General features: G+C 46.0%; 1 protein-coding gene across 3 annotated transcripts in view; it reads left to right on the forward strand.

Moving 5' to 3' along the window:
* Window positions 1-3,847: 3,847 nt before the first annotated feature.
* Window positions 3,848-20,699, forward strand: part of ME3 (malic enzyme 3) — a 177,806-nt gene continuing 160,954 nt past the window's right edge. For 2 of the 3 annotated variants that reach the window (XM_054725247.1, XM_054725246.1), the window contains exon 1: window positions 4,051-4,439. In XM_054725247.1, coding sequence (XP_054581222.1) covers window positions 4,257-4,439 — 183 coding nt within the window. In that variant the 5' untranslated portion in view covers window positions 4,051-4,256. Of the gene's footprint in view, window positions 3,890-4,050; window positions 4,440-20,699 lie in introns of those variants that run through there. The other variant, XM_008153624.3, reaches the window with a different exon arrangement.

Here is a 20,699-nt window from a genome sequence, read left to right on the forward strand (position 1 = left end):
TGTAGTCGGAATTGAAAAGCAAAGGTACTCCCGTGAGCTGGGAATATGGAAGCTCTGGCCAGAGAGGATGGGAATGGGATTCCGTTCCTGCCACCCCAAGAAGCAACACTACAACTACGGCAGAAGTCAGCGAGCGGGATGTGAAGTAAAGGGGGCCAAGACGAACAATGGAGACTTTCTAGTTGAACACAGTGCTGGACCAGACCACAGCTAAGGAAGTTCAAGTTGTCTGGAGTTAGAAAAATTTCTGGGACATTTTCATGGCTCTGAACCTGGCCTCTGTGATCCTATGATCTGTTCTAAAAGAAAGGAAGTTGCCATGAAACCAGAGATAGACCACACATGCCAATAACAATAGCCAACAGTTTCTGAGCACCCACTCCATGCCAAGCCCTTTCATATAAAACGAGCATTATATCTGGACTAGCAGTTACGAGTCCCCAGGAACCATTCTCTTCTTCCTTTTGGTAGGAGGCTGCCCACTGAGCTTTAGCAGAGTGCATGCATGCCTTTCCCTCTAGAGACAAGAGTTTCCAGGTTCCCTTGTAGCTTTTTTTAAAATGTATTTTTATTGATTTCAGAGAGGAAGGGAGAGGGAAAGAGAGAGAGAAACATCAATGATGAGAGAGAATCATTGATCAGCTGCCTTCTGCATGCCCCCCACTGGGGATCGAGCCCGAAACCCAGGCATATGCCCCTGACCGGAATCGAACCCACGACCCTTCAGTCCACAGGCCAATGCTCTATCCACTGCGCCAAGCCGGCCAGGGCTCCCTTGTAGCTTGATGTGACCACGTGAATTTTCACTAACAGAACTTGAGTGGAAGTAATAATGTGTGCTACTTCCACATCACTTCCCTAAAGGAGAATTATTTGCCCTCCCCTTCCTCTTTCCCTTTTCCCACTGGCTGGGATGCCGATGGGCTTTTAGTGCTTCTGTGGAGAGAAGAGCCTGGAGACAGAACCTGGGTCCCTGGACCGCTCTGTGGAAGAGCAGTCACCTCCCCTTGCTCCTGCCTTCGGCAGCTGCACCTGAACCTGCCTTTCGCACCTTTGTTCCGCTGTGGCCAAAAGATCAAACACACAAAAGAAAAACAATATTGTTAGGATTATGTCTGGGTTAAGAGAATATAAGCCACAGGTGGGGACATGCAAGATACTCATACGTAAACTGTGTGTGCTTTAGTGACTAGACTGTGTAAAAACTATATTGGCTTGTTTGGGAAATTGTGTTGTTCACATCCTGGTTTCTAGCTGAATTTTAAATGACTTAGGTTACCTATTAAGTGTCCTCCAGGTGAGACGGAGGTCACTGTGTCGAACAAAGGCAGACTCGTTCAACAAATAGTTCTTGACAATTACCAAAGGTACCAAAGATGGGACACACACACGTAACACACACATATTAGTACACACACACACACACGCAAAATCTCTCCCCTCAGGATATTTGTCAACTGGTAGGAAGATGTGCAAATATAAAAACCGTGTTGAGAGGAAAGTATCAGTTAATACTCAAGATGACTCAAACTGGTTTAAGAAGAAGGGAAAAAAAAAAAGATCATTTATGGCAGTGGTTCTCAACTTTTTTAATGCCACGACCCTTTAGTACAGTTCCTCATGTTGTGGTGACCCCCAACCATAACATTATTTTCGTTGCTACTTCATAACTGTAATTTTGCTACTGCTAGTGAATCGTAATGTAAATATCTGTGTTTTCCGAAGGTCTTAGGCTCTACAGCAGCAGTTCTCAACCTGTGGGTCGCAACAGGTTGAGAACCGATAGCAGGGTCGCCTAAGACCATCGGAAAACATATTTACATTACGATTCATAACAGTAGCAAAATTACAGTTATGAAGTAGCAACAAAAATAATTTATGGTTGGGGGTCACCACAACATGAGGAACTGTATTAAAGGGTCGTGGCATTAAAAAGGTTGAGAACCCTATGGGCTTATATAAATATACTGTCCAAAAATAAGCCTGACTTCAGGCATTTAAACCCTACTGAATTAGAATCTTCATGGATAAGCCTAGAAATCTGTGTTTAGCCGCCCCCCCCCCCCACTCCCCGCTCCCACCACCACCAGGTAATTTTGATTCTGTGTCAGAAAGCACTGCTTTAGCCCTAGCCGGTTTGGCTCAGTGGATAGAGCATAGGCCTGCAGACTGAAAGGTCCCAGGTTCGATTCCAGTCAAGGGCATGTACCTTGGTTGCGGGCACATCCCTAGTAGGGGGTGTGCAGGAGGCAGCTGATTGATGTTTCTCTCTCATTGATGTTTCTAACTCTCTCTCCCTCTCCCTTCCTCTCTGTAAAAAATCAATAAAATATATTTAAGAAAGAAAGAAGAAAGAAAGAAAGAAAGAAAGAAAGAACTGTTTTATATAGATCATTAGAGCTGCACATTGGAGATTGGACTGGGAAGGGGAGCGCCTGAAGGAGGAGAGGGTCTCTCCTGAGGGACAGGAGGGGATCCCTGAGCACTGTGATACTTTGTACTTAGAACTGGCCAGAGCGCACATTCTGAAGGCTGCCTGCATGGGGAGCTCCGAAGGGGAGTCGGTAGAGGATGATGCCATCTGTCTGGTCGTCAGTTTGAGGGTTCACAACCCCCATGAAAGTGGCTGTCACTTCCCTTCATTCACCCTTTATTGTGCGACTATGTATCAAGCCCTGAGCTAGCTAGGCAGTGAGGATACAGGGCTCACAGGCAAAGAGCCTTGCCTCATCAAGCTCACATTCTAGGGAGAGACCGACAGTAAACAATTGGGAAAATGAGTTAATGCTGGCTGTGCTAAGTTCTTTGAAGGGAAAAACTCTTTAGTTTCTAGTGGAGGCCAACATTGGATAAAGCAAAGGAAAGGCCTTTGAGTTGACAACTTAATGGAGACCTGAGAGTATGAGCATTCCAAGTAGAGGCAATAGCAGGTGCTAAGGCCCTGGGGTGAGAGGGGCCTGAGTGGGGTGGAAACACCGGAAGGAGGAAGTGTGGCTAACACTCAGTGAGGGGGAGAGTGGAGTGAAATAAATCTGAAAAGTTGGCAGGAGCCAGGCTATGGGTTAACCTGTAAGCACCCAAAAGAGTGGATTTTATTCCACACACAATGAAATGTTAGCGTTAAAATGAATCCTCTGGCTATTGAGTGGACAAAGTGTAAAATTAAATTCATGACTAGATGGACACAAGGTCCCTGTCTGGCCCCAACAGTCCAGGGCAGGCTCCACGGGGTCCCCAGAAGCCTTCCTAGTAGCTGTTGGACCCTGTATCAAGCAGCGTTGCCCAACAGAACTTCCGGCAAAGATGGAATGTTCCTACCTGTGCCGTCCAACCCCATAACTGCCATGTGTAAGTGGCTCTTGAGCATGTGAAACGTGGCTAGTGTGACTGGGGAACTGGACTTTTCACTTTATTCCATCTCAATTCCTAGAACCATTTGGCTAATGGCTATGGTACTGGATGGCGCGATGCAACACTGAGCACTGGATGTCTGAGGATTTCTATTCCGAACCCCGGAGCCAGGACCTCCCCCCAATAGTGGGAGCTTCAGAGGGAATGTGGACCCCTACATGCTAACCCTCTCCAGGCGTTCAGCTTGTTACGATGGAGAGGGTCGGGGGCGGCGTTCTGAGCTTCATTTTATCTCTGGGGAGGCACCCGCAGGCGGTTATGAGGAGCTCCGCGCGCTTCCCAGGGGAGGCCCCGCACTGCGAACTACGGTGTCGGGGACCACTCTTTCAAGAACGCACCACCTGGCGCTCTTCAGCCGCCAGCCACCGCGCGGGCCAGCCATTGGCAGGAGAAAGACAAGGGCCCGCAGCGCCTCGCCCAGCCTGCCGCGCTGCGGGGGCCGCGGAGACACCAGCTCCTGGCGCAGGACGCGGCTCAGGTGGGCTGGGGACGGAGGGGACCCAGGCGAGCGGGGTAGCAGGTTCGGGGACTCCTCGTCGCGCAGTCGCTTCTTCCCGGGAACGAGGGCAGGGGTGACGCGCTGTCCCCGGCACAGATCTGCTTCCTGGGCTTGCTTTCGCTTTGCCCTGCGCCTGGCGAGGCCTGCGCACCGCAACCGGAGAGCGCGCGCAGGTGGCCGCCGAGGAGGGGCGGGGCCGGCGCCTTTAAGCCTTGGGGACCCCAGCCCTGCTCCCGCGGACGCGTCCCGGGCCCAGGCACAGCGCCCTGCAGCGCGCGTGGGCCTGCCTGGCCGGAAGGCGCCCCTGACCTTGGTTTCTCCCCGGTGCCAGGTCTGCTCAAGGACCATGGGCACCGCGCTGAGCACGGGCCCCAGGCTGGCTCTCCTGTCCAGTCGGGCCAGCGGCACCGTCCCGCGTTGGGCGCCCTCCGAACCCGCCCGCTGCAGCCACTCCAAGCCCGGCCCGGTGCGCCCTGTGCCCCTGAAGAAGCGAGGATACGATGTCACCAGGAACCCGCATCTCAACAAGGTAACGGTCCTGGAAGGTAGGATGGCTCAAGCGGAGATCCTGCGGCGGCGGAGGGCGGCGCCCCGCCTCCTGGGCCTGGGATGGATCCTCCCAGGCGCCCTTCCAGCGACTTAACATTATTGCCTTGCAGGGGCTTGATTTATCTCGGTTTGGCTCCCCCTCCCTCCCCACCCCCATCCCTCTTCTGCTTAGAAAGAGGTGACCAGTAACGCAGGGAGCCCAGTTTCTTCTGTGAGAACAATATAGACTGGGTTAAGGCCTTCGTGGCCAGTCTGACCTGGTGTCAGATCTCCCCTTGATACAGAATAATTCTGCTGATCTTGGGCAGTTGCCAGTCCAAGTTTCCTTATCTGTAAAAGAGAGACAGTTGTCTCAGTGTGGTGAGACTTAAAGAGAAAATGGAGGTAGCGTTCTTTGCACAGTACCTGGCACCCAGTGAGAGCAAATGTCAACTGAGGTTATTATTCTGAGATAAAAAAAAAATTAACGTGAACCAGGGAAAGTCTGGAGTTATAGACACGTTAGACCTTGAAGAGGAATCAGACATCTTAACTCAAGCCTCTCCTTTTACAGATGAGAAAGTAAGACAAAGGGAACCTGCCCAAGGTCACCAACTCGTTAGTTCTGGCAGCTGTGCCACAGGAATCCAGATCTGGATCTCTGGTACTTTGGTCAAGTTCAGCTCACTGCTAATGTGGTGCTTAAAGCACACACATTTGTTTCTGGGAATAGAGTTTAGTGCCACTGGTTCAGAGGACTGAGCTGAGAAAGACGGAAGAGTATTAAAACCCAGGAAGCAAGAGGCCTGGATTTTGACACCTGTCACCCTACACCTCCTCAAATTAAATTTCTCTAAGGTTCACTTTTCTCCGGCCTAAAAGGGATACTATGACAGATTCACCATTTCTATCTCATTTAGTTATTGTGACAATCAAATGAATTGCTGAATTTGATATATTTTAAATTATATAAATCCCTTGATAAGTAATTACTGCAAAAATAAAAATTGTAATAATTTCTTTTTCTCAGGATTGTGTAATTCAAGTGTGGAAAACGTGTTTTTCAGAAATAGGGACAATTATGTAGATGCTAAGTATTCTGATTGTTTCCTGCAGAAGTAATAGAAGAAGATAAGAAAAAGTCTTTCTTTCAAAGTCTACATATTATATTACATTATATTATATCCTTTAAATATTCCTACTTGGGAGTATTTAAGATGTTTTGTGAATTTGAATTACTTTGGTAGCCAGTGTTAGAAAATAAATTAACTTATGCAAACAAAATGTGCCTTTTAACTAAAAATATCTAGAGGGAGGGTTGCAGGCAAGGCTTGATCTAGCAGTCTAGACGGCATCCCTAAGGATGAAGGTTTTCTCTGGTATTCTGCTCTGCCAATGCAATGTCGCCTTCATCTTCAGGCCCCACTCAGTGGAGCCTTTCACCTCGATGCTGCCATAGTCCTGCATCTCCTATTTCACACCAGCCAGGGATAGACACTTTCTTCTGGCAGCTCCTATGGAAAAGACATTTACTCTGAAGCCTCAGAAAAATAATCCTTCTGTCTCATTGACTCTGATTGGATCCCCTTCCCATTCCCAAACCAATTACCCTAACTTAAGCCTGTCAGGGCCCACCCCTGGAGTTAAAGATAGAATTTAAGGTAGGGCCACCCACACTGACGGATTTAAAATAAAGGGGATGTGGTCTCCCCCCTCCCCATGGTAAAATTGTGTTCTGTCATCAGAGGGAGGAAGGATGGATGCTGGAAGGCAGTGATCATCTGCCTCCTGCACTATAGACTCCAATCATCCTCCTACATAATAAGGGATGAATATGCTAATTATCCTTTACGTCATGAGGCATAACGACCCACAGCATAACGACCAGATCACGGATCTGCAGGAGGGTGGGGCAGCCAACTACAAGCAGGTGGCAGAGAGCTACAGGAAGAGGCAGGGCAGCAAGTTATGGGGGGAGGGGGCGGGGGAGCTACAGGAGGGCGGCAGCAAGCTACTGGCGCACGGATTCCTGCTCAGGGCTACTAGTTTTGACAATAATTGCCTTTGAAGTATTGGCATATTACCAATCAGCACTTACTGCTTTGTGAATAGTTAAAAAAATAAAGGAAGGACCCAAATGCCTGGAATTTTTATTTTTTAGCCTTAGACTTATGGCTGCCTAAAAGCACTCTTGCCCTTGTCCCCTTTTCCTTCTAAATTATATAAATGGGACATTGTACATAAATCTAGGGGACTTTACCTTTTCCTGATGTTAGAACATTTCTGTATATCCCTAAAGTCAGTTGATGCCAGTCTGGAGTGAGGAGGGTATCTAGGGTGGTGCCAGGAGCGTCCATTGGGGTCTCCATTCACCCTTGGGGAGAGAGGGACAGCAATGGAGCAGCAGCACTGCCTGGTAGCTGCTGTGAATGGCCTTCATCCCACCAGAGTGCCACTCTCTTGCTGTCCTGCTTACCTCCGGCACTCAGTCTCCGGGGAAGGCTTGAAGCTTCGCACTGTCTGTTAACTAACAGAACACCTGAGTTTACCATTGAGAAAGCAAGAGAAGGGCAGCTTTGAAAGGGTGCTGCATTCAGTGGGCGGGTCTGTGGGTGGATTTTTTTTCTGCAAAACTATGAACTCCTCCAGGGCAGGGACTGGTTTCATGCATTTGTGTCCAGCTGGCAGGGGATCGCTCCTGAAGGATCTAGCAAGGGCATGGACATGAAAACTAACACTATAGTTTTGGAATATGTTCATTTTTGACAGATCAGGAGAGGCCTTTCATGTGAAGCTTGAGGGCAGAGGGTCGTCAGGAGGTGGGGTTCTCTGAGAGAGGAAGAGCCAGTGAGCAGGCCACACCTGGCTGCCCTTGTGCAATGACAGAGTCTGTCGCAGCTCTGTCATGTCCTCGCAATGCGATCTGATTTCAGCATATTCTTTTTAAAAATATATATATATATTGATTTCAGAGAGGAAGGGAGAGGGAGAATGAGATAGAAAATCAATGATGAGAGAAATCATTGATCAGCTGCCTCCTGGACACCCTCTACTGGGGCTGGAGCCTGCAACCGGGCATGTGCCCTGACCAGAAATCGAACCATGACCTCCTGGTTCATAGGTTGAAGCTCAAGCACTAAGTCACACAGTCTGGGCTCAGTATATTCTTTATGACGACAGAATTGGAATTAGATGATTCCAAGTTCCCTCCCAAAGTCTAGATTCTCTGAATGATGCAAATTCACCAGTACATCTACTTCTGTTTCATTTTTTTATTAATATTTTTGCCTTTCTCCTAAAATGTATGTAATGACCTCTTCTATTCTTCATTGAGATTGTAGCAACAGAGTAGATCTTTGATTACATATTACAGGATATCAGCCATATTTTACTTATGTTAAACAGGCTACTACCAACCCCATTTCATAGGGATAGCTTCATAGGCAGGTATCATCCCCATTCTATTAATGTAGGAAGTGGTCCCTCAAACTGTTTCTGTTCCCCCCGCCCCCCAGTTCACCTACAGACTCTGTTGGGAAGGGCTGTCCGATTTCCCACTCCCCAGATTGGATGCGAGTCCCCTCCAGTTCGTCTTACCACTCTGTGTCGATTTCCTTTTGGCGTGAGCACCTGTTATCATGGCTGAGCACCTTAGGGACAGAGGCTCTGTCCTGTCACCCGACACTCTCTCTGACTTGAGATGCTCAATAAATATTTGCTCTTTAAGTGATCCCAATCAGCTTATGACCCCTGTTCTCTGAACTTCATTGACCTTAATGCCACTTTTACAGTTAGCCTAATGCTCTCATTGCCCAGAGAAATGATGATAAACAGCCCATGGGAGGAAATGCACGAACTTGACCCAAATCTTCCCAAACTTCAGGGTGTTTCACTGAAGGGGTGTGTGATTTCCCAAAGCGCATCAGCCTTTCCTTTTGACCCACACGCCAACAATGATTTTCCCCATAAAATTCCATGGACTCCTCCCTTGTCGTTTTTAAATCTCTTGATCTTAAAAGTCTTGGAAAAAGGGAATGAAAAGGGTGCTTAGTCAAGTCCCTTTGATTAAGGACTAGCACATTTCATGTAGTGGGACCCCCCGAAACTGCAAAGCACCTCAGGTGACCACCTTCCCACAAGGACTTGATGGGTTTAGATCACTGACCCCTAAAGGCGTGGTGGCCAGCCCTGCAGCATTCGCTGCACGTCTGAGGCCGCACAGGCTTCAGCTCAATCCCTTTTAGACTCGGTGGTGATTTATTAGACTCCCACACAGCTAGGCTTTGCCTTTGATTAAAGTACATGTTTTTGTTCGGTGCCAGCTTAGAACTTGATCTTGCCTCCTTTTGATGGGGGGGGCTCTGTGATCACACACTTGGCTCACTGATCAATCAGGAGATGATGGCTGGGTTGTGCGGAGAATTAGAAGTTTGTGAGTGATGCTATATTCTGCCCTAAAGGCAGATAACATAACATGTCTTCCCAAGACCTGTTTCTGATGTGATGTTGAATTGGGCCTCTGATCGAAAGAGAAGCAATGGGTTATTAAATAAACATTGGTTCCATAACCAGCAGTTTACTCTAGATTTGAGCCTCTTGTGCAGGAACTAGGGGCAATGGAGCTCAGATACTGTTCACATGTTTTAAGAACAAACAAGCAGAGGCAGGTTGGAATGAAATCCTTTCCTGTCAAATACTGTCCTGGATTCATGGAATTGATAGCATTTGGTGTTAGAGCTTTGTGCTTGGAACAGCTAAAAGAACTTGTGTTGGTTAGGCTAAAGGTTAGGCAACTGTAACAACGTGAACACCAAATACTGAGGCTCAAAGAGATAGAAGTGTCTTTCTATCTTATAAACAAGTCTGGGTAGGCAGTCGCAGGTTGGTATGTGGTTGGATTTGTTGCTTTTCCCTCATCAGTGTGCATTTAAATTTTTCATGGTCCAAGGTGGCTGCTCTAGCCTCTGCTATTAAAAGCCAGTGGAAAGGAGAAATGTCTTTGAAGGGCACGAATTGGGCATTGCAAATATCACTTCCACTCACATCTGAATGGCTGGAACTTGGTCATATGCCACACCTAGCTGCATTCAGCAAAAAATTCTATACATTAACGAATGACAGAATGGATATTGAGGAACTGCCATAAAACATTAATGTGAAACTTCAAATTTTTTTACTATAACCTTTACATTTTACCCCAACCTCTAAAATCTATCAGTTTCTCTACATCCTCAATACCACCAGCCTTGTTCACTCCGTCATCATCTCATGTCTTGATTATGCAGGAGCTTCATCACTGGTCTCCCATCTTCTAGGCTTGTTTCCTTCTCTGTGACTGTTAACCACACCTTACGAGGCTGAAACCTTGCACACATCCCTAACCACTCTCTTTCTTTCAGACTCTATATATCCAACCCTCCAGATAATCCTGCTCTATCTTCAGACTAGATCTAGAATCTAAGCCCTGCTCACCACGGGCCCCACTCTGACCCAAACTACAAATATTTCTCTGCTGGATGACAGCAGCGGCCTCTGAGCTGGTCTCCTTGCTTCCACTTATGTTCCTCTAGTTTATCCTCCACACGATAGCCAGCATGATCCTTTTAGAACTAAGTTTGATCGTGTCAGTCTTCAGCTCAGAACCCTGTGAAGTCAACATCCTTACAATGCCTTGCGTGATTTGACCCTCTCTGACCTCATCTTTGCTACTCCTCAGCCTCACACCCTGCCCAAGCCACTCTGGCCTCCTCACTGTTCCCCAAACACTCTAAGCATACTCTGACCTACAGTCTTTGCACTGACTGCTTCCCCTTCCCGGAACACATATCCCCTAAATAGCCATGTGGTTAACACCCTCATCTTCTTCAAGGCTCCTCACTTTCTCAAGGAGACTTATTCTGCCCACCCCATGTGAAGTTGCAAATAGTCCTTTCCACCTTCTTGGCCACCCTTAACACGGTCTGCTTTTCCCCCATAGTATTTGGTACTTACTAACATACTATTTCATTTTCTTACTTATTATATCTCTTGTTAACGGCTTATATTTCCCTACTATACTGTAAGCACCTTGATCTTGGACTTCCAACCTACAGAACTGTGAGAAATAAACTCCTGTTGTTTAAGCTGCTCAGTCTATGGCATTTTGTTATAGAGCCTAAGTAAACCAAGACACCGTACTCCTCATCTCCCAAGGGATCAAAAAATTGGGGAGTGTAGAATGGGATGCCAGAAGCCCAGGAGGGAGATTTGCTACTCTTGGAACCCAAAATTGACGCTCAGGGAGTATTTTCTCATAAACATGTTGTTATGAACAGTTGAATTAATCTTCAAAGAAACTATATTATGTCTTTGATTAGCATTTGTGTGATCATTATGAAGGTTTCAGAAATGCTGGCTTATGTTTATGAATGCTTAATTCAAAATGCAAAATACTAAGTGGAATCTATAACCATGAGTGCTACTGTAAAAAGATGTAACTGTAAAAAGACTTGGGAATAAAAGTGTAAATATGATTGTGTTAGGGCAGTGGAATTATGGGAGATCTGTTCTCTCTTTATATAATTTTCTTTAATGTACCATTGTCTTTTCAATGTTAGGTTACAGTTTCTGTTGGGAATTAAGTTTCTAGAACTAAGGTAGTAACATTCAGACCAACTTTTGCAAATTGACCTTTCTGTAATACAGGGGTGGTTTTCTTATCCGGTGGAAATTCCTGTAAAATAGTCTTATTTCAAGATTTGCCTGCAAGTAATTAGTTATCTTCTCGAGGTAATAGTTTAGATTCATGTAATAAAACATTGACATAGGAATTGCTGCTTGTTCTAAAGGGAGTTGTAAACAACAATATCTAGATTATGCAAGCGGCTGCGTGGAGGCAGATCCCATTCAGAAGTGCATGCTGTCTGGCGCAGACTTGGGCCAACGGGCATCTAAGCCAGGCTGAGTGTGGGCTCTCCATGGAGTCTCTGTGGACACTTTTTCAGGTTCATCTTCAGTTTCCCTGTTTCCAGTTTCTCTTGATCTTCTTGGGCTTTTGTAGACTCTGGGGGTTATGGCTTCATTTTGCTGTGCATATTTGTCATTTCTCCCAAAGGTTTCTTATATCATCTACCCTCTTCTTTGCAAATGCCAGTCTCAGAGTGGGGAGGGGGAGAGGCCTTCTGATTCATACTCCCATTGCAAAGGGGTCACTAATGTGCAGCACTTCTGTTCGCAAAGGCATGGATTAAAGTCAGCCTCCGAACCTCCACTTTGATGTGGAGAAAGGGCATTGGGAAATCCTTTGGGGTGGTGTCCGGCTGCCTCTCTGATGCAGAGTACAAAAGATGCTCTATGATTGTGCGATGAAAATCTGAGGGCTATCCTACGATTGGGGATGCAGAGGTCAGCAGTTAAAAGCATGCATTCATTCTGTACCCAAATGGTTGCCTAGCAGCCTGGTTAAAACACGACTCTAACCAAAAGGACACAGTAAAGAGTAAAACATACTCAGTCATTTGAGGAGAGGGACTTTTGATGGAAAGATCATCAGCTTTTGAGGAACTTGAATAAGAGAAAATCAAAGCTGCATTTGCTTTTCAAAGTGATATTGAAAGCTAGAGGGACCATAGGGGATTGTGTTGAATGATGAGCAACTTGAGAATATTATTTTTGGAAAGCATTTTGTCTGGGTTCTGTACTCTTTGGTAGTAGACCTATGTGGAGCTCATTGCATACTTGAAACACTCCCCATGGTGTGGAACTCTGGGGAAGGCAGACTGTGTTACTCCCTTGGTTTTGTTTTACTTGGTTCTTCCACAAAACAGAAAGAGAGAGCCAACACCTGCTCACAAGGTGGCATCCCTTCTGAGTTACTGAGCTGTCCGGTGACTTCCCCAATGAGAGAAAGGCTGCAGGTGCCCTCATAACTAAGGTGGAGCTGGGTCTCCTCACCCTGTAGACATTCCCCTTCCTCTGGTATCTGAGGGAGGTGTTGAGGATTCCAACCCAGATTCCCATTATACGGAATTTCCTTCAGTAGGGGAATGCCTTATGGAGTGAATTCAAATGATAATGATAAGCGCTAGCATTTTTTCAGGACATACAAAGTCCCAGGAACTGTCCTAAGCAGTTTCTATACCTTAATTAATTTAATACAATACCACCACCTTCTGAAGTATAGTGTTATAGTACAGGTGAAAAATCTGAGGCCCAACGAGGTTAGCTACTTATCCAAGGTCATGCCACTTTCACAAGGCTCATAGTGGCAGAGCCGGGTCTCGAATCCAGGCCCACATCCTAAGCCCCTCTGCTCCGCTATCACTCCCTGTGTGCAGGTACCCTCTGGCTCGCTACTAGTGCGTGGAGTCTGATGTTCTGGGGCCTTGCTAAGTACTGAGAGGGGTGTTCCCTGCTGTGGGCCTCTGATGGGCTGTTATCACATCCATGGTCTGTTAGAATCACAATCTAACAGAATCAGAGTTAAAGGGAACTTTAAAGATCACTGGATGCCTTCTCTTCACCCTTTAAATAAATGTAATTCTCCCAAGACTCATTAGTTTATTTATTACATTTATTCACTAGGCATTTGCTGTTACATTTTAGGCAGTGGAAACCCAATGGTGAAAGCAACACTTTTTTTGCCTTTAAGGAGTTAACATGTAAGAGGGGTACAGGTAGAAAAAATAAAAAATAAGAATAAATAAATACATAATGGTGTACAGGTAGGGACCAGTTAGCAAGCAGGCATTTCAGTCCAATAGGTTGGTGTGAGGAGAGGAGCATAGGCCCCAGGGCTGTAGGAGCGAGGGAGCGGGTGCAGAAGCACTCCCTGTGCAGTGTTGTGGGGGCTGACATGGATGGAAGAAGAGGACGTGGCAGATGAAGGTGGTGGAGGAGAAGCTGTCTAGATCACACCATGAAAGACAACGGCTTTTTCTCTGAGAACAGGCACCATTTGTGCCAAATGTGCAGTGGCCCCGTTTTCAGAGAACTGAATCCTATCTAATAAAAGAGTAATATGCAAATTGACTGTCACTCCAACACACAAGATGGCCACCCCCATGTGGTCAAAGATGGCCGCCACAAGATGGCCAGCAGAGGAGGGTAGTTGTGGGTGATCAGGCCAACAGGGGAGGGCAGTTGGGGGGAACCAGGCCTGCAGGGGAGGGCAGTTGGGGGGGACCAGGCCTGCAGAGGAGGACAGTTAGGGGCAACCAGGCCAACAGGGGAGGGCAGTTGAGGGGAACCAGGCCTACAGGGGAGGACAGTTGTGGGGGGACCAGGCCTGCAGGGGAAGGCAGTTGAGGGGGACCAGGCCTACAGGGGAAGGCAGTTGGGGGGGACCAGGCCAACAGGGGAGGGCAGTTGAGGGGGACCAGGCCAACAGGGGAGGGGAGTTGAGGGGGACCAGGCCTATAGCGGAGGACAGTTGGGGGGACTAGGCCAGCAGGGGAGGGCAGTTGGGGGTGACCAGGCTGGCAGGGGAGGGCAGTTAGGGGCAACCAGGCTGGCAGGGGAGGGCAGTTAGGGGTTACCAGGCTGGCAGGGGAGGGCAGTTAGGGGCAATCGGGCTGGCAGGGGTGTGGTTAGGGGGTGATCAGGCTGGCAGGCAGAAGTAGTTAGGGGCAATCAGGCAGGCAGGCAGGTGAGCGGTTGGGAACTAGCAGTCCTGAATTGTGAGAGGGATGTCCGACTGCTCGTTTAGGCCAGATCTTACCGGGATCAGGCCTAAACGGGCAGTTGGACATCCCTCAAGAGTTCCCAGATTGGAGAGGGTGCAGGCTGGGCTGAGGGACACACACACCGCCCACCCACCCCCTCCCCCCCAGTGCACGAATTTCATGCACCGGGCCTCTAGTAATAGTATAAACCCTCATTAACTCAGATAAAGTTAATGCTATATCTCCAGTGCTGTGACATGCTCTTTGATTTTGTTCTTTTCCTTGCTTTTGTGTTGCACAACTCCAAAGGGGGGCCATTCAAATTGGGCTCACTTATCAAAAATTTCAGCATCCTCGAGGGCTTAGTTCTCCAGGGACACCACTGCCACACTGCCTTCCTTGATAATGCCACGTGGAAGTGACTCGTTCATCCTCTGCTCTCCTTTGGTGGTTAGCTTCTGTAGTCATGCTATTTCTACGTTTGTCTCACTGTACATTCACAGTGGGTGTGTGTCTCCATCTTGTCTTCTTCAGAGCTAGGACTGTCTTAGGCACCACATGGCCAGCACAGTGCCCTCTTCCAAGTAAACCCTCAATGAAAATGAGTTATATGATCCCTTTCACATTTCCTCCTGGACAGGCCAGAAACCACCATGGTGAAGACTGTTAATATCCGACCACATCTGCCATCTCTTCTATTTTCTATAAATCTAAATTATATTTAGATCTTTCCATGGAGCCTGGAGAATTTTGAAGCCAAGATACATCTTTTATTTTGATCATATACATTTCAGGAATCCATTTCTTTAAGAGAGCTTTCTACTCTGATGCTGTACCAGGTGCACTTGATCTAAAAAACAGCACCTTTATGATGAGAGTATGTATTCTCATCCTTAAGCCTGCTATAAAGACATTAGATTTAGATCTACTACCACAAGCAATAGGTTAAAGGGTTTTGGAGATGAAGGAAAGTATTTGGCTGAAACCAAATGTGTGACTTCTCCACCTCCCAATGGCACAGGCCATGCCCAGGTGTTAGGCAGCAGAGCATTCTGACTATGATCTAGGGATTTAGAGTCAGAAAAGCCCCAGGTTCCCATTACAGCTCTGCCATCCACTAGATTTGAGATCTTTGGAAGGCCACTTCATTTCTCTAAGCCTCAGTTTCCTCATCTGTGAATGGGTTTGATAATAAAATATACCTACTTCACAGGGTGCTATAATGATTAATGAATATAAAGCACATTGCAAGTGCTCAATTAATTCTCAACTAATCCACATCTCTAAAGCTTTTGCTCCATTTCTAACACAGTGAGAAGCCCTGTGTGGGATCCAAACTCATTCTCCATGGGTGTGAACACATCTGATTTTGCAGAGACTTGATAAGAGAGGAGTGAGTCATGGACGAAGCAAGTTGGCTGGAGATTTCAGTGATAATTTTTCCATTCCTGATAGAGTTTAAGGATGATCTAGACTTCTGTCTGAAAGAAACTTAAAAATATCACTAGCTTTGGAAAACTCAAGTGCCATTTGAAGAGCTGGTATTTTTGGAAGTTGAGACTGATGTTAAAGGGAGTGGCTACCATCATACCCAGCAGGAATCTCAGGATTTTGTCCAAACGTTTTGGCACATTCTACACATTCTACCCAAGTTTTAAAAAACGAATGCTGAAAGACATTCAAATTTAGCTTGACCTGTTTCTCTCTCTCTCTTTCTTTCTTTCTTTCTTTCTTTCTCTCTCTCTCTCTCTCTCTCTCTCTCTCTCTCTCTCTCTCTCTCTCTTTCTCTCTCTCTCTCTCCCCCCACCACCTGTCTGTCTATCCATCTATAATCACTATGACACTCCTAATTTCATGACATTATGGTAGCAAAATAGCAAGACAAGAGAATATCAGCTATGATAGCTTAGCATAAAAGTTAAAATGTTGCTGTAAATCCAGCTAACGAGGGCCTGGCTGGGCCCACTTCACCCAGCAAGGAGTTTAAGATAGTCCTACAATCTCCATGGGTAATTACTAAATACTTGCATGCACACATTTTAAATGGGCATCTCTCCTCTGGTAGAAATCAGAATGAACATTCCCCAGGGGACCATTATGAAGTCATCGTGTCCAGCCCTTTGTTTTCGAGCAGATACTATCCTGACATGTTACCACCGTTTTATAGATAAGGTTTCTGGGGTCCAGAGAGATCTGAGGTCCTGCTCGGGAAGCGAGTTGTGGAGGTTGACTCTGGCCCCCTTTGGGTGGTATTCATCTCTTGGACCTACTGCCTTTGAAAGGTAGCAAGAACAGCATGGATGGACCTGGAGAGCATTATGCTAAGGGAAATAAGCCAGTCAGAGAAAGATAAATATCACATGATCTCACTCATTTACGGAATATAATGAACAACATAAACTGATGAACAAAAATAGAGCCAGAGGGGGAAAAAAAGTATTTTAGAATATAATAGAAGTAATCCTGTTATTTGCAGATTTTTAATATTCCCTACTACTTGTGTGATATTATACTATGTTGTACAGTTTTGGTAATATTATTACATTTAAAATTGTTTTTATTGAAATATTAATGTTTATTGCATGTAACATTATTATATTTAAAATAGTTTTCTTGAAATATTAATGTTTATTGCATGTAACATTATTATATTTAAAACCATTTTCTTGAAATATTAAAAAAATTCTCACCTAAAAATACTAAATAAATAAAATTGGAGAATAAAACAAAAAAAGAAAAAAGAAAGGTAGCAAGTTGCTTGCCATCCTGAAATAGTACCTGCGTCCGCCTCAGAGGACAAGCACAATGCTTTTGAGTCTCTCCATGGAAGGAGATGCTTTAATATTGAACATTGTTGTATGTTGCAAACCTACACATCTGCTAACACAGCTCCTGCTGTCACTCCTATGTGTCCATTTCTGATGAATGGACATGCTCCTGACTCTCAGCTTCGTTTCAGGTTTTCTATTTTTTCTCTACAGCAACATGATCTTGAAGACAGGTCCACAAACCATTTGACAGAACGCTCAGCCTTCATGTCAGACTCTGCCTTCTTATCTTTTATTTTTGGTCTCTTCCAGCCCATAATTACTTGTTTTGACGGGTGAAATCACTTCGGGTCACAGGACAGGGAACAGCAATGCAGTTGCCACCTGATAAAGCAGGAGTAAAGATAGACGGTGTGGAGAAAACACTATTAACGGCCATTTTTAGAAAGAGGCTTTGCAATCTGCCCGTCAGAGCTGAAAGATTTCCTCTGTTCTCACACTCCATGAGCTGGCAGCCGCTTCTCCTCACGTCTGAGACGCCTCAGGGTCTGCCTCGCCATGCCTGTGGGAGATGATGGCATGGGTGCGGGCTGGGCAGTGGCCAGGTGGTGCCGGGAGGGATGGACCTGCTTCCAGTAACCAGCCTCAGCTGCAGGGCTGCAGGCTCGAGTGCTCTCAGCTGTTCTCTAGTTAACCAAGCTGTTCAGTTTTCTGTGGCCTTCTACCAGTCAACTGGACACAGAGTCAGCTGCCTCCTCTGGGACTCATAATTGCTAGAATAATAATAATGTTATTAGAAATAATAATAATAAATACTTACATAAGGACTACCATGCCAGGCACTCTTACAGGTGCTTTACATATATTATTTCCAAGCAGAGAAAAACCTGTGGAGAAGGTAAACTGCCCACAGCTCTCTCACCTCCTGGTCCATGGTCTCCTCTTCCTTATAGATTTCTTTACAAGGCATCCTGAGGGTCTTCATAGTAGCCCTAGGCTTCCTAGGGCTGCCAATCTAAGTGGACCTTTTCATCTTACAGAGTTCTGCTTTCTGTCCTGGATATCACCTCTTGTTTACTTACTTCCCTGCCTTCCCATCCATCCATCCATCCATCCATCCATCTATCTGTCAGTCTGTTCATTTGTCCATCACCTGTCCATCCATCTAACATCAAATATCTGCTGAGCATCTACTCTCTACCAAGCACAGTTAGGTGTTGGGAATACCATGGTAAACATGACAGCTATGACCCTTCTCCTTATTGAGCATATAATCTAGTGAAAAAGACAGTAAGTAAGCACAGAAGGTCTACTTCTATGGTAAGGGAAGACCTCTTAAGAGGTGATACTGAGAAGAGACCTAAGAAAGAGCCAGCCGTAATAAAGCCGGACGAGAGTGTTTTGGGGGGAGAGAGCAGCACACGGAGAGCCTGGGGCAACAGGCAGCTTAGCACGGCAGGTTCTGGGCACAGACAAGAGGCAGCTCAATAGGAGTGTGATGAGCAAAGGGGGGAACTGCCTAAAATCAAGGTGCAGGGAGCTCAGGGGTCTCAATCCTGTGTAGTGGGGTCTTGGGGTTTATGGGATACAGGCTGAGTTATAGCCTCTGAAAAACAGGACCCTAAGCCCAGATGCGGTGGCTCAGTGGTTGAGTGTTGACCTATGAACCAGGAGGCCATGGTTCAATTCCCGGTCAGGGCACATGATTGGGTTTGGGAACAATCCCCAGTAGGGGGCATGCAGGAGGCAGCCAGTCAATGATGTTTCTCTCTCATCGATGTTTCTATCTCTCTATCCCTCTCCCTTCCGCTCTGAAATAAAAATTAAAACAGGACACTATTAAATGCTTCTAAGCAAGGAAGTGGTCTGATTTATATTAATGAAAGGTCTCTCTGGCTGCCATGTGAAGAACGGATTTGAGGGCAAGAGTGGGAGCAGGGGGACCAGTTAGAGGCTCCGGCAGCCAAGGGCGTAGGAGAAGGTGGTGGCTGGGGTGTGGAAGGTGTCAGGGCAAAGGAAAGAGGGTTGGCTTGGAAATGGAGTTTGAAGGTAGAATGGAAATGGCACATCTCCGGTGAACTCCTTCGGATTCACCAGGATTTGGTCTGCATTTTCCCCTGTGGTGCCTCGCACCCTTCACACAGGTACAATCAGTGTTTATTGCAATTAATTCCTGTCTTTCCTTAAGCACACCTCATCATAATAAGAAAACAGAATGTGTTTTACCTTTGGCTCTTATGATGTGCTTCCCAATTGTTCGTCTCACTCGATCCCCACATAAAACCTGGTGAAACAGGCATTATTACCTTTGTTTTATGGGGGACCCTAGGGCCCAGAGAGCCTGAGTTGCCCATGGCCTCCCAGATAGTAAGGGGCAGCAGCAGGACTCAATCCAGATTCCCTGGGGCCATTCACTGGTTTATCCAACAAACATCTATTGAGCACCTACTGTATTCCAAGCACTCTTCTAGGTTTGAAAACTAAAGAGTTGAATCAGTCATGATCTTTGCTCCCAAGGAAATTAAGAGTTCAGAGGAAGAGACAGACTTGCAAGCATATAAATGTAATGCAGTATAATAGGTTTTATATTATAGTAAAAGTATGTTATTAATAATGTCCACGTCATTTTTACCCTGGTGGGAGAAAAGGGGGTGAGGTTTCTTAAAGTGGGTGACCTTTGATTCTTATATTAAATTACATAAATAATGTGTTGCATAAAGAAAAAAGGGAAATTTACTTTGACCTCCCTCATGAGATAACTAATTATTTTCCTCAGTGTGTCAGTGCAAAGACCTAAAAGATATACAGGGATTCTCCAGGCAGACAAGGTGGGGAAAGATGTTCCAAGCAAATATAGCAAAACTGCATGGTATGTGAGAAGCCGTGGGGGATTCTGAAGGAGGTTGGAGTGTGTGGAGTGATGGGCTGGAGGGCAAGGTGGGCGTCCCACGTGGGTGGGAGTCTAGGGCTGCTCTTTGCCTGGGTGAAGAGTTTGACCTTCGTCCTGAAGGGGAGGGGGTACACTCTGGGATTGAGCTGTAGACAGACCACTCTGGCTCCAGAGAGGGGACAAGATCAGATTCAGGGAAACTAGTTAAGAAGGAATTCAGTTACTATAAGGGAGATGACCGATGGTGAGGTGGACACAGAAGTGAGAGGTGCTAAGGAAGCTAAAGATTGTGTCCCAGAATTCCTTGGACTCCATCATAGCAGCAGTAGGAGTCTAGATTTATTGCCAATATTCCAATAAAAACCCTAATGGAAATCTTATATTTATTCATCAAAAAATTTTACACAGCTTAACCAGAACACCATATTCCTTTGTCTTTGCCCAGAATTAAACAAAGTAAAACTATTAAAACTGTTTCTCTCATGCAAGTATAAGTTCTTCTTGTCAGTTATATGTCTTAAACATTGGAAAATAAATTAATTATTACAAATGCAAGATTTCTCAAACATGAAATTCTTTAAGGAGTACTTGGGAATGGGGGGTAGAGCGGGAATTTGAAGATTTACTGACGTGGGCTGTCTTTATTTGAAGTGTTTTATTGTTAATATTGGTGTCATTGGTCTTTAACTAGCCATCCTTATTCTGGTTCTGTTTGCACAAAGCAACATGGGTATTAATTTTATCTCCCAAATTGGAGAGGAGGTGCTGACTCCCTGAGTAGCTGGTCATGTTAGCTGGCATTTTTGTCACAATGGGGGCGTCACCCAGCCTCCTGTGCAGTAACTGGCATTACTGCCCCCATCATAAAGATGTGCCAAGACTCTATTTTAACCCATGGGAGCTCATGAGACTTTCTTCTTCTCCTCTGGTTTCCTCAGTCCCCTGGAAAAACAATAATTCTT

The sequence above is a fragment of the Eptesicus fuscus genome, chromosome 13 (genome assembly GCF_027574615.1).
Source record: "Eptesicus fuscus isolate TK198812 chromosome 13, DD_ASM_mEF_20220401, whole genome shotgun sequence".
NCBI lineage: Eukaryota > Metazoa > Chordata > Mammalia > Chiroptera > Vespertilionidae > Eptesicus > Eptesicus fuscus.